The 12,159-nt window shown below is 42.6% G+C and overlaps 2 protein-coding genes across 2 annotated transcripts; one reads left to right on the top strand and one right to left on the bottom strand.

The window, feature by feature from the left end:
• Positions 1–1,214: 1,214 nt before the first annotated feature.
• Positions 1,215–5,695, bottom strand: yy1a (YY1 transcription factor a). Its single transcript, XM_079751885.1, has 5 exons — positions 5,086–5,695; positions 4,067–4,217; positions 3,818–3,878; positions 2,993–3,151; positions 1,215–2,407 (listed from the first exon to the last, which is right to left on the bottom strand). The coding sequence occupies exons 1-5, from the start codon at positions 5,597–5,599 to the stop codon at positions 2,225–2,227; spliced, it is 1,068 nt and encodes a 355-aa protein (XP_079608011.1). The 5' UTR covers positions 5,600–5,695; the 3' UTR covers positions 1,215–2,224.
• A 690-nt stretch (positions 5,696–6,385) lies between these two features.
• degs2 (delta(4)-desaturase, sphingolipid 2) lies at positions 6,386–11,454 on the top strand. Its single transcript, XM_079751727.1, has 3 exons — positions 6,386–6,490; positions 9,577–10,319; positions 10,590–11,454. The coding sequence occupies exons 1-3, from the start codon at positions 6,409–6,411 to the stop codon at positions 10,731–10,733; spliced, it is 969 nt and encodes a 322-aa protein (XP_079607853.1). The 5' UTR covers positions 6,386–6,408; the 3' UTR covers positions 10,734–11,454.
• Positions 11,455–12,159: the final 705 nt, after the last annotated feature.

Raw genomic sequence — 12,159 nt, 5'->3', positions numbered from 1 at the left:
AGCTTACATATGGCATATCGTTTGTGTAGATAGCATGTGTTGCCAGATAGATTGGGAATTTCTAGCCCAACTATAGACCAAAAACCGGCCCAAAACGTATATTGCCAGAAAACAGATTAATCATACACTTCTGCAATAGCAAATACAGGAATACACACCTAAACGCAACCTTATTAACAATGACGTTGTGTGGCCTACAAGGAACCTCTCAAATATCTCTCTCACACACAAACCTCACAAGGTCTGTGTAAAGAACACACTTGACAGCGTCAGAATGGATCTTGCATGAATGAGCTGACATTAGTACACAACACACAAAATAGGCATGTAAATGACCAATGGTGAGCACAATAAACACCTGAATGCAACCTAATTTGCTTAACGACTTTTACGTTACACACACACGCTTACACTCCATGTGCAGGGACACACAGTAAATGTTGGTTTGGTACGTAACATGAGCTAAAATAAAACGCTAAAAAAACTATGCATACAATCATGTAGCATTTCAACGTGAAATAATCTTACAAGAACTTGTAAGATCATAATTTCTTAAAAGTTTATAAGTTTAAGGCATAAATCATGCCTTGATGTTCTTGCAAAAGAGAACTGAAGAACATGAAGGCAATGACTTATGACCTCCAGCCCAATGGCTCACACTGGTCCAAATCGTTGTGCTAGATATAGAACACAGGCTTATTAAAGTCACTGAGTACTTACTGGGTAATCGACCTCGGTGCCTTTCAGCTAGAATCGAACAAACGAGCCGATACTAAATAGGCTTCCTCTGCAGCTCCTGCTTATCAACAATGAGCCTCAGCTTCTCGCTTCTACTGATATCATTTTTCTCTCAGGGCCAACATATTTATTTGCCGTGGTGAACATGGTGGAACTCTGGTTTTACCTAAATTTGGACTCTTGATAAAGATAATCACCAATCTTTGACTTGACAGCAAATTTTTGCTGTCGACTTTTAACTGGAGACCAGTTAAAAGTCCCTTTAACCCTAGACTTAGTCCATAGTCCAGGGTTTAGTATGCTGGGCATAAATGCAAACGTTTATTACTAGAGCTTCAGGTGCAGATAAACATTTGTCATATTTTCTTAAAATATTTGACCCTCATTGGCCACTGTTAACCCTGAAGCATCCAATCGTAAGCCCAAAGCACACACCCATGTTTGGGTTCACGTCTAAAATACAAGTCGAACGCAGCTCATTACATTTGTGCTCATTGTGCTTTTGTGGTTCAGATTGCGCTGTGTGTGCATTGGGCTTAAGGAGATATATATATATATATATATATATATATATATATATTCAATCAAGTTGCAGCAAAAAAACCAAACCCTTAAAAAGTTTGAAGAATGATAAAACACATAAGTTAGAAGGCTCATCTTTACTGTAACAGCTTTGAGATCCACTTAAAAAATGTACTCTGCCGAAGAGACAAAATTCAAATGATTGAAGTTAAAATGGCAAGAAAAATAAATTGTTACAATCTATGACAGTTAAGAGTTTCTGAAGGGTTAAAGTATGCAAGGACAGACGTGACACTTTTCTATCTGGTAGTGCAAGGTAAACAATGTTTTAATCACGCCTCACTATTGAAATAACATTGCTATCATCTAAATGATTCTGACGCATTGAGACAAACATACAAAAAGAAAACCTATGAGGAACATAGGTGACCTCCTGTCCAGATAGGGCAACAATAAGGTCAAATCTCCCAACAAGAGCTATTTAAAAAAGATGTTATCGCAAAGCTTATGCTAAAGAAAAAGTGTACAATATGCACACTTAACGTGAATACAAATTCCAGGATTTTATTGAATTGATGACCATTACCGGGGCTTTTTGTGTGTAAATGATTCATGAGATGGAGATGGGAACATATATAAATAAAACCTCAAGGGACATATCCATGAATTATCGTCTTCATTTGAAGAAACTTTAGGCTTGAAGAAACGTTTCCTTGCCGTACCCCGAAACACACCAGGAAGGAAGCGGGGAGCGAGTGTTCCAGAGTTTCTTGTACTCGTATCAAAAATGTTTCGTTTTTTTCTCCGAAAGGTCGCTTTAGTTTAAAACATTTGCTTTTCTAGAAAGAATACAAAGGGGGCTTCATGTCCTGCGACAAAGTAGTTCATAGACGATTGTCCTCTGCAGAGGAGCGGAGCCAGCGATTTGCTGTCGTCCCGCTGCAGGTCGCTGGGCCGCGCCCACTCACTGGTTGTTCTTTGCTTTGGCGTGTGTGAGGATGTGCGACTTGAGGTTTGTCGACTGGGCAAACTTCTTGTTGCAGCCGTCGAAGGGACAGACGTACGGCCGGTCTCCAGTGTGAATGCGCACGTGTGTGCGCAAGTTAAAGTCCAGGGAGAACCGCTTTCCACAGCCCTCAAACGTGCACTGCGGATGAGAGAAGAGGAGTGTTACGGAGTAGAGAGCAGCCTTTCAGTAGGCAGGGAAACTGCCGTGATGAAAGGTTTTGGTGCTCCAAAACCTCCAAAACCTCTGGACTCCGACGCCAAATAATTGCAGCCCATAAATTCTGCCCCGTTTCACTCAGGGAGTGTTTCACTCATCAGATGACATCCGTCTTCATACAAAGATTTTTTTCAATGTACAAAGAAAGATACTCTATCGCCTTCTGTGCAGCAAACGTTAGGACATTTTTAAGGGACATTACAGGCCACTTACCAGTTTCAGAGACCCTGGGATAGGACAGAGTAACAACCAGGACAACTTCTAGTTGTAAGTGCAATACATTGACTAGGTTCATTTCAAATGAGTATACATACCATAGCACCATAATACAGCCTGGTTTCCAACTACCTTAGATACAAAGTACCAAGTGTCGTGAAGTTCCACGATTGCAGCTGGCAGCTTGATTAAAATGGTCTCATCGCGCTTTACGACTTGTGTTCTATGCCTTCCGCATACAACATTTCCTTTGATTGCTAAACACTCAAAACTTGCAGCCATAGGACCCACCTGGAAGGGCTTCTCCCCTGTGTGAACCAGCTGGTGTCTCTTCAGCTTGGAGCTCTCCACGAAGGCCTTGCCACACTCCGCGCAAACGTGCACCCGCGGCCCATGGGTGTGCAGGTGCTTCCTCATGGCAGAGTTGTCCCTGAACATCTTACTGCATCCCTAGGCATGGAGACACAGGAGACGAGGTGAGAACCAGCGCAGGGAGCACGCCACTGCAGGCACTAGGTCTGGACGTCTTCACATCTTAATGACTGCCTCCGTTTAGGAAGTATTTACAAACTAATATACTGTGAAGTACTACCACTGGGCAACTTCATAAGTTATTCTGTTTATACTGTTTGTCCTTATTTTAGCATTTACTTAAGCATCTATTTGTTTTCCTTCACACTACTTTGTATTATTTATTTACCATTTATTGTATTTTATTTTATCCTGTTTCCCCTCCGGGGGATTAATAAGGTATTATCTATCCCTCTATCTACAAGTATGTAAATGTTAGTAAGTGGTTTGGTCTTTGTTTAGTAAATAAATAAATGTATTTGTCATTATGGGATGATTATTGTAGTGTTTGAAACTGCATCAGGCTAGACGTGGCAAAACAAGGTTTTGGTAAGCATGCATACGGTTTTTATACGTTTAATCTGGATTTTAAATGACTTATTCTGATGTACAATCCCTGTTGCATCTAACATAACACATAACAAAAAGGTGGCTTTTTGATTAACTTTCGAATAATAGTTTAAGCTGTGGCGAGTAATCCAAAAATATAACAATATAACAGAACACAGAAAGACAGCAGTTTGAGATTTTGAAAACTTCACTCACTTTGTGCGGACACGCTATCGTTCGGGGGGAATCGTCTTCTTTTACTTTTCTGGGCTTCATTCTAGAGAAGAATGTATATGTTTAATCACAAAGTTCATACTGATAGCAACATGAGAAACCACAACTTTACTAAATAAAATAGTTATTGATTGTTGGGGATGACGGCAGTCCAGCGATCAGCAGGTACCCCAATAAATGACATTAATCAAAACGTTCCTATTTTCCTAGGAAAATCCTTTCGCGACCCACCTTGCGAACTCGGCCAGCTGCTTCGGGTCCGACAGGTCGATCCCCGGGATGCCGCCCGGCGGCAGCTTCTTGCCTGTCATGTATTCTGAGTAGTCCGGCGGCGAGTTCTCCCCAATGATTTCCTCCTCATGGTCGATGTCCTTCTTGTCGTCTGAGTTTAGTGTAGGGGTATAGTTTTAGTGCACTGCGTTTAAATAAGTATATTTTAAAAGCTCTGTTCGCCGGTTGACACGCAGGTCCGTCCTTCCTTCACAGCCGCGCGCGATAACGGTCCGATTCAAAACGTCCCTCAAATACCACCGAAAGCGCAAATAAAGATCGCGGTAATTTAACGGAGCAAATTTTGTAATTGTCACTTCGGTTTAAATGGGTGTTCGGTTTAAAAACATTCGTCTAAAACTGCTAACGTTATACATGTGTGCAAAACCCTTTAAGCAATAGGTTTCAACCTTTGCATGTTTGTCGTTAACTAAACAATAACATCTCCCCGCTGTCAGGTGAGTTCCACTGGAGCGCATTCACCGCGGCTACTATCGGACTAGCATTAGCGCCGAGCTAGTCAACTAGTAGCCATACCGTCACCGCTGTCTGTACGGCTACTAGTGTTAGCTCGGCGCTAATGCTTTTCCGCTAGTAGCCGCGCATTCAGTACGGCTGCTAGCCGTACAGACCCTCCCCCAGCTTGAGACGCAGCTGAACTGCGCCACAGCGGCCTGCTCCGCGAGCCCGCTACAGGAGCGCTCGCTCCGCCACCCGCCGCCATCTTCCCTGGCCAAGTAAACGCCATTTTTTCGGGCCGCCATACTTCTACACTGGGGAAATATGGCGGCGCCCATCAACAGATAAAACATGGCTTCCCATAAAAACAAAAACATTTCCAATGGAATATTTGCGAGTCAGAGTTTCAAAATAAATCGATTACTGGCGGAGGGGATCGCTTGCAACCAGGCCAGACGCATGATACACACAGCAGAACAATGCGGACGAGCAGCATGTAGGAATTCAACCTAGCAACTTACCCGATGCCCACATCGTCACCGAAAACTCTCCTTCTAAAGTCTTTATCTGGACTTGCTTCTGCTCCCACTTGCGGCCCATCTCCGCGCCGCTCAGATAGCTCTTCTTTCCCGCTTTCTTGCCACTTCCCCCCTTTTTGTTGCGACCCACCGACGAGCTTTTCCCGGCCACTGTAACCAGAGTCTGTTCGATGTAGTCCCGCTCCGCCGCGGGCACCGGGACGGGGATCAGGATCTGGTCCTCGTACCCGTCATCCGTGTGTAGTTCAGAGTCCTCCTCACCCACCACCTCCTCCCGGGTCTGCACCAGGATCACCCCCTGATGGTGATGATGATGGTGAATCGAGTGGTGGTCGTCCGTGTCAAGAGGCTGCAGAGCGATCATAGGCTGGTGTTCATCGTCGTCTCCGACAACTGTTGTCTCGATAGTCTCCACTTCGATTTCATGAAGTTCCACTATTTCGGATGGCATTTCGGACCCGTCCGCCTCTATGTACAGAGTGTCCCCCGATGCCATGGCAAAACCGGTACTTTCTCTTTATTAAAATGGTTTTATCCCGCTTTTCGACTTGCGTTCTCTGCCTTCCTCCTTCTTCTCCAACACAACTCTACAACGCTAGTCTCGTCGCCACTATGCGCTTCAGTTGCGCACTCTCGCGCGATTTGGTTCCATAGGATTTGTTGACAAACTTCAGACTGTGGCTGCGGTCTGTCGGTGTTGTGTTGATTGCGACAACTTCAAATTTATTTAAAAGTAGTTAATAGTTAAAAAGTCTGTTATTTATAATCTGGATATTAGGTGGGAATGATTAGTTGAAAATCTGAATGCATGATGAAATGCAAAGCCTAAAGAAGCCGTGTCTTCCTAAAGAAAATAATAATAATAATAATGTATAATGACAAATACATTAATAATCATAATAATGACTACGGAAGCTTAATCACAATTAGTTAGGAGAATGGATAGGATTAAATAAGTGTGAACCTCTTTCCACTCCATTTCGAACATGTTATACAAATCCGCAAGTGTTTATTATTTATGTATCTAATTATGCTTTCGAAATTTATGCTTTTGAACATTTTCGAAATAGAAAATTCAATAATCAATAATAATGTAAATATATTTGATACAATTCAAAACAGCAACACAATTGTTGTTAAAATAATTCTAAAACGGAATGTTTAACAGGTACATCGTTCACTTTATTCCCTATGGGAGGAGCTCCTCACACACCTTTATTTGCATGGGGTGGGTGTGACACGAAAGTCTGAGCGTTTATTCACGTACGATCAGTTTCCGTTTGCCTTAGCGTCGTAAGGACAGACATGGGTAAGGCAGGTGGAAGAGGAGACTTTGAATGGGTCTACAATGATCAGCCGCACACTTCAAGAAGAAGAGAAATATTGGGTAAGATGATTCCTATTTCAATAAACTTCCACATAACCTTAACTTATTTTCAAGAAAGTTCATGACAATTCTGTTACCCAACCCCAATTGTTCTAAAAATGTAGCCGGTTAAACCAGTTTGCCGTTGCTAGACAGGACACTGCAGCTATTGACGTCGAATAGATGCTTAGAACGAGTGGGTAGATTAGCCAGTATCTGTCTGCATCATTATACTACTCTACTTCTACTGATACTACTCTGCTGCAATTAATAATACATTTAAAAAGGATTACGGAAAGTAGTGGCAGGAATCTGGCCGTTTGTATTGATTAAAGTCGGGGCAGTAAGACACAGTTCGTTTCCTATTTAAAAAGCCCGATTACATTAACTGCGAGAAAATATTTGAACGTCATAAACCAACCTAGTCCTATTAACATAAACCTACACACGGCTGTTGAACTGAATCCTACAGAATATCATCACTCAGTTATGCATTCTGACCAAATGCTGATTAAAAAGTCAATCAACTGGATAATTCAGCGTTTGTTCAATTAGCCTTGAGAATCCCTGACTGATTAACTCCCTGATATGTAAACATACCTTATCTCCAACCCCGCCATCTTTAATATCTCCCTATGTACTATGAAACAACGTGTTGATAGCAGGTGCCTGACAAAGCCTTTAGGTTAGCACGGGAACAAGACACATTCCCCACCAACACTGGGAGGAATATCGGGTTGGATCACCTTCAACAAAAAAAAGCCCAAATAATCCTGAAATTAATTGTCATTTGTTTAAAGTTGCATTTCTTGTTACAAAAATATCCTGGTATCCTAATCGTAAATCCCACCTTTATCTGCAGACCATGAACCTTGACCAAGGGAAGATGCAGAGGGTTTGTTCCCTGACACCTCTGTTGTATTATTAAAGGCTTTATTATCATGCTTGGCCACGTCCTGTCAATGGAGGAAACGTTCTTGGGACCACATGGTACCAGGGCATCTGTCAACCTGCACTGCACTCTTTTTATAATGCTAACTTTTTATAGAAACCGTAATCATCTGTGTCGCCTCCCTTATCCATGGAGGAACACCTAGTTTATGTCATCCTCTTACCTCGCCTCCCTTATCCATGGAGGAACACCTAGTTTACGTCATCCTCTTACCTCGCCTCCCTTATCCATGGAGGAACACCTAGTTTACGTCATCTCTCTCCCTCCTTCTCCACTACTTTACCAATCTCTCTAACCATTAACTGGTCTCGACCTCATCAGAGGTAGAAGGAACATCAGTATATATGGTGGCACAGAACATAACAAAAGTCTCACAGAAGAATCACCAAAGAGCATGCTTATCTTAATCTGATCCTAATGAGGAAACAATGATTATAGTCCTTCAAAGGGTATGTCAATTCTCCCACAAAACTTGCAGGAACGCATCAAAGTGAGGATAAAATAAGTTGGTAATGAGTTAATTTATGCATTTCAGGATCGTTATCATGCGGTCTGGCTATTTATTGATTTTTTTCCCAGGTAGCAGGTAAGTAACTACTAAATGAATAACTTGGTAAATAACTGACCATTTTGAAAATGGTCAGTTTTGAGCTAAAGAGCTTACCTTTAGCTCAAAACACAATGACATTTTGAACAATCTCAAGTAATCATTGTATCTTAAAATGATGATGCATTATATATTTACATTTGCTAAACAAATGAGGTTTGGATGAAAACCTTATTTACATAACACATAACAGGAGCTCCCAAACATGTAGTGGTTTAAATTGATCTAATCTTGTATGATCACTGTGTGCTTGTTCAAACAGACAGAACCAAGACAACGTCTGTATGGTCAGAAATTGTCTTTGCATACATTCCATCCCAGTTTCACATATTTACAGCACTTATTTTGCTACAAACAACTGCTATTGCGACCATCTTCCATAATGAAGCACGTCTTTAATTTATGTTGTAACCACAGCCCACTACTGTGAGCCAACCGGTTTATTCTTTAAGTGGGACTTGTATCTACTCGAGAGGTCGGTCCCAGAGCACAACAAACACCTCGGCCAATTAAAAGAGTGTTGTCAGCGGGCCCCTTGCCCTCGGGGAGGCATTAGAGGGACACAGAGATATCCGTAAATTGGCGTTGGCTGGTCTAACCCAGATTCAGACGCGTGGTTAGGGTTAGTCCAAAGGAAACATTGTGCGTCCAGACGGGGGTTAGCTTCCTGTGACATGCTTCTGGCCAGGTGGTCTCCTCATGGGGTCACCTGTCAGCAGCGCATCATGGCCTCTTAATCACAGCATCGAAAGTACGGCAAACGAGTGAAAGGCACAACACGACTGTGATCTTGTCCAGGGGCGTAGCCACATGGGGGCCAGGGGGGGTGTCAGAGGTTGGACGTCCCGCTGCTGTCTGAAAAAATACAATTAAAAAATGAACGGAAACGGTCTAAAGAAAGCTGAAATATAAGTTTGATCTAACTTTGACTTATTATTCTTATTGGAAGTGTTATATTTGACATTATGAATAAATATTGCACTTAAAATAGCCCCTCCAAGTTGAAAATCATTCACCCCCCCCATGACAATCAAGTGCCACCCCAAATATAAGACTGGCCTGAACTGGCCACCACAGTAATAATGTCCTGGCTACGCCCCTGATCTTGTCTATTGTGACTTTCACTTGTTCTACCGTACAGTGGAACTCTTTTGAAAAGTAATTAAAGTTGATAACCCTCACATGAACAGGAGCTAGCCTATTTTAAAGGTGCAAGTCAAAGGAAGCAGCTAACTGAAAGCAAATGCTAACCCAGCAAACTCCCCATCTGGACGCACAACGATGACTCATACAAAACCTTGGCTGGCTGACTAGTGGTTATATATTTTCTAAAGAGCTGAGTGACTTGTGGCTTACCCTTCAAGTGTCCCTTCCCTGACCTAACCCTTACATGTATATGCATAATAATACCATCTACAACCAATAAATCAAGGCATTATGTGAAGTTATGAAGCTACAATACCTTTATGTTACCTTATGATGTAGATGTGAACTTTTACAGACAAAAAGCCACCTCCTCATATCCATCCGTCTGCTTTTGTTCCTCAGCTAAATACCCAGAGATCAAAACCCTCATGGGTCCGGACCCCCAGCTGAAGTGGGTGGTGTCGGCCATGGTACTCACCCAGCTCTTGGCCTGCTACATGGTCCACACCGTCTCCTGGAAGTGGATCTTCTTCTGGGCCTACGCCTTCGGCGGCTGCATCAACCACTCCCTGACCCTGGCCATCCACGATATCTCCCACAACGTGGCCTTCGGCAACAAGCTTGCCAAGTGGAACCGCTGGTTCGCCATGTGGGCCAACCTCCCCATCGGGGTCCCCTACTCGGCCTCCTTCAAGAAGTACCATATCGACCACCATCGCTACCTGGGAGGAGACAAGCTGGACGTGGACATCCCCACAGACATCGAGGGCTGGTTCTTCTCCACGCCAGCCAGGAAGGTCCTCTGGCTCTTCCTCCAGCCCTTGTTTTACGCCATTAGGCCCTTGGTGGTGAACCCCAAGCCCCTGTCTCTGCTGGAGGTGCAGAATGCCGCGGTTCAGGTGGTAGTGGACCTCATCATCTATCAGCTCTGGGGACTGAAGCCTGTGGTTTACCTCATCGCGGGATCCATCCTCTGTATGGGTCTGCATCCCATCTCGGGACATTTCATAGCAGAGCACTACATGTTCCTGAAGGGCCATGAAACATACTCCTATTACGGATCGCTAAACATGATCACGTTCAACGTCGGGTATCACATGGAGCACCACGACTTCCCCAGCATACCTGGGAGCAAATTACCTCAGGTGAGACTGCTTACTGCACTGACACTGCATTTTTCCAACATCAATTCTGGCAAGAATATTAACAGGTCACATTTCACTAACAATGTCACTGGTTATGGATACTGAGATAAGGAATGCAAGTCAAAGCATTTACCCGTATAAATGGCAAAGGACAAAAAATAACATGACAAGTTCTCATGTTTTTTTCTTGGACCAGAATTTATAGGTCAGATTTCTTTTGAAACGGTCTTCTCCCAAATGAATGACTGACTTTCCTTTTGTTGCCCACAGGTGAAGCGGATTGCGGCAGAGTACTATGACAACTTGCCTCAGCACACTTCCTGGACCCGAGTACTATGGGACTTTGTGTTTGACGACAGCATCGGCCCCTACGCCCGGATCAAACGGGAATACAAAATAGTCAAACAGGATTAATTAAGGCTGATGGCACGTTTCGTTCTGACATGAATGTGAAACCAAGGACTAAAGACTCTCTCCTCCCCTTCTGTCCGTTTCAAAAATGTCCACATTGTTTAGTTTGTTGTGATAATGTAATTGTATACACTGCAATTGTATTTAAAGTATGAAGTGGATGTATGTACATTTCTTTGAAAAATGAAAAGTTTGCCCTGAATGCTCTCTACTTTACTGCGAGCAGGCTCTGCATATATAGAAAATTTTTCCTGTCCTATAGAAGGATCAACTTTTAGAAGGAGTTTGACTGAATTGGAGAAGTTGCCAAGAGAACGTTTAATATTGTGTTGTATTAACTATAGATACATGATCTTTATCATCTTTATATTATATATTGGTATTGGTCTATTTTCTAAGGTCAAAGGTCAAAGTCACAAACGTATACATACATTTTATGATTGATTCATAACACTAAGAAAGATAACATTATTGCTCTAGAGTCAAGTCCAGTTGGTTGCTATGGAGACAGAACCAAGACTCACATAACCCTGAGCGGTGGATCTACACTACATCGCGCCTGTTGGGCAGAGAAGAAAATGAGCATTGAGATGAGGTGTGAAACGTGACGCCACTACAGTGTCGCTGCATTCTGCTTTTGATTAAACTGTGTTTCAATACCCTTAATGTTATCAGGATTAACATTACTATTTAAATAAAACTCAACATAAAACAGTCATGGATCATTATAAATTTCTAATTTAAGACTTTCTGTCCGTCATATTTTGCTACCATTAAATTTTGTGAAATTGCTTTTAATCTACCACACATTAAGAACAAGGTAAGGCCGGTCGTAGAGAAATAAACCACACAACTGAACATGTTAATTGTTGACAGGTATATTGTTTTTGTTTGAATGAGTTCACTTCCAAGACTTTGAGGGGTATTGGCGAGCAGATAGAAGCAGATTGTGAAACCACAACCCATCAATTCAATTGACGACTCTCTTCAGACAGACATTTAGCCATTGTCACGTACCGCTACCCCTTCTGCACATTTCAAGCCATCACATTTCTATATTGCCAGCACCACCTATTACACTTTAAACAGCTACCATTGTTCAAAATACTTCATCTGTATAGAGAATGGGGCATCCTCAGGAAACAAACCACAATGGTAAGTGTACCACCGATGACCGTTCTATCTCCTCAAATCCTTCTTTAATAAACCAAATGAAAAACTAATTTATAGTGAGGGGTTTCATGCATATCTGGAAGGTTCACAAAGCATAGGGTGACTAATAGTTACAACTACATTGTTTCATATCTAGGCAAAAAAGAGGTGGCACATTTACAGTTATGGGCCTGTTTTTGAATGATTTCCCCCCCCCCCCGACACCCCCACACAGACACCTGATTCAGCCTGATTCAGCCTGATTCAGCCTGATTCC

This window comes from Pollachius pollachius (genome assembly GCF_949987615.1).
Source record: "Pollachius pollachius genome assembly, chromosome: 15".
In the NCBI taxonomy this organism is placed as follows: Eukaryota; Metazoa; Chordata; class Actinopteri; order Gadiformes; family Gadidae; genus Pollachius; species Pollachius pollachius.
The sequence above is the reverse complement of the archived record's forward strand: the minus strand, read 5'-3'. Positions and strand labels throughout refer to the sequence as shown.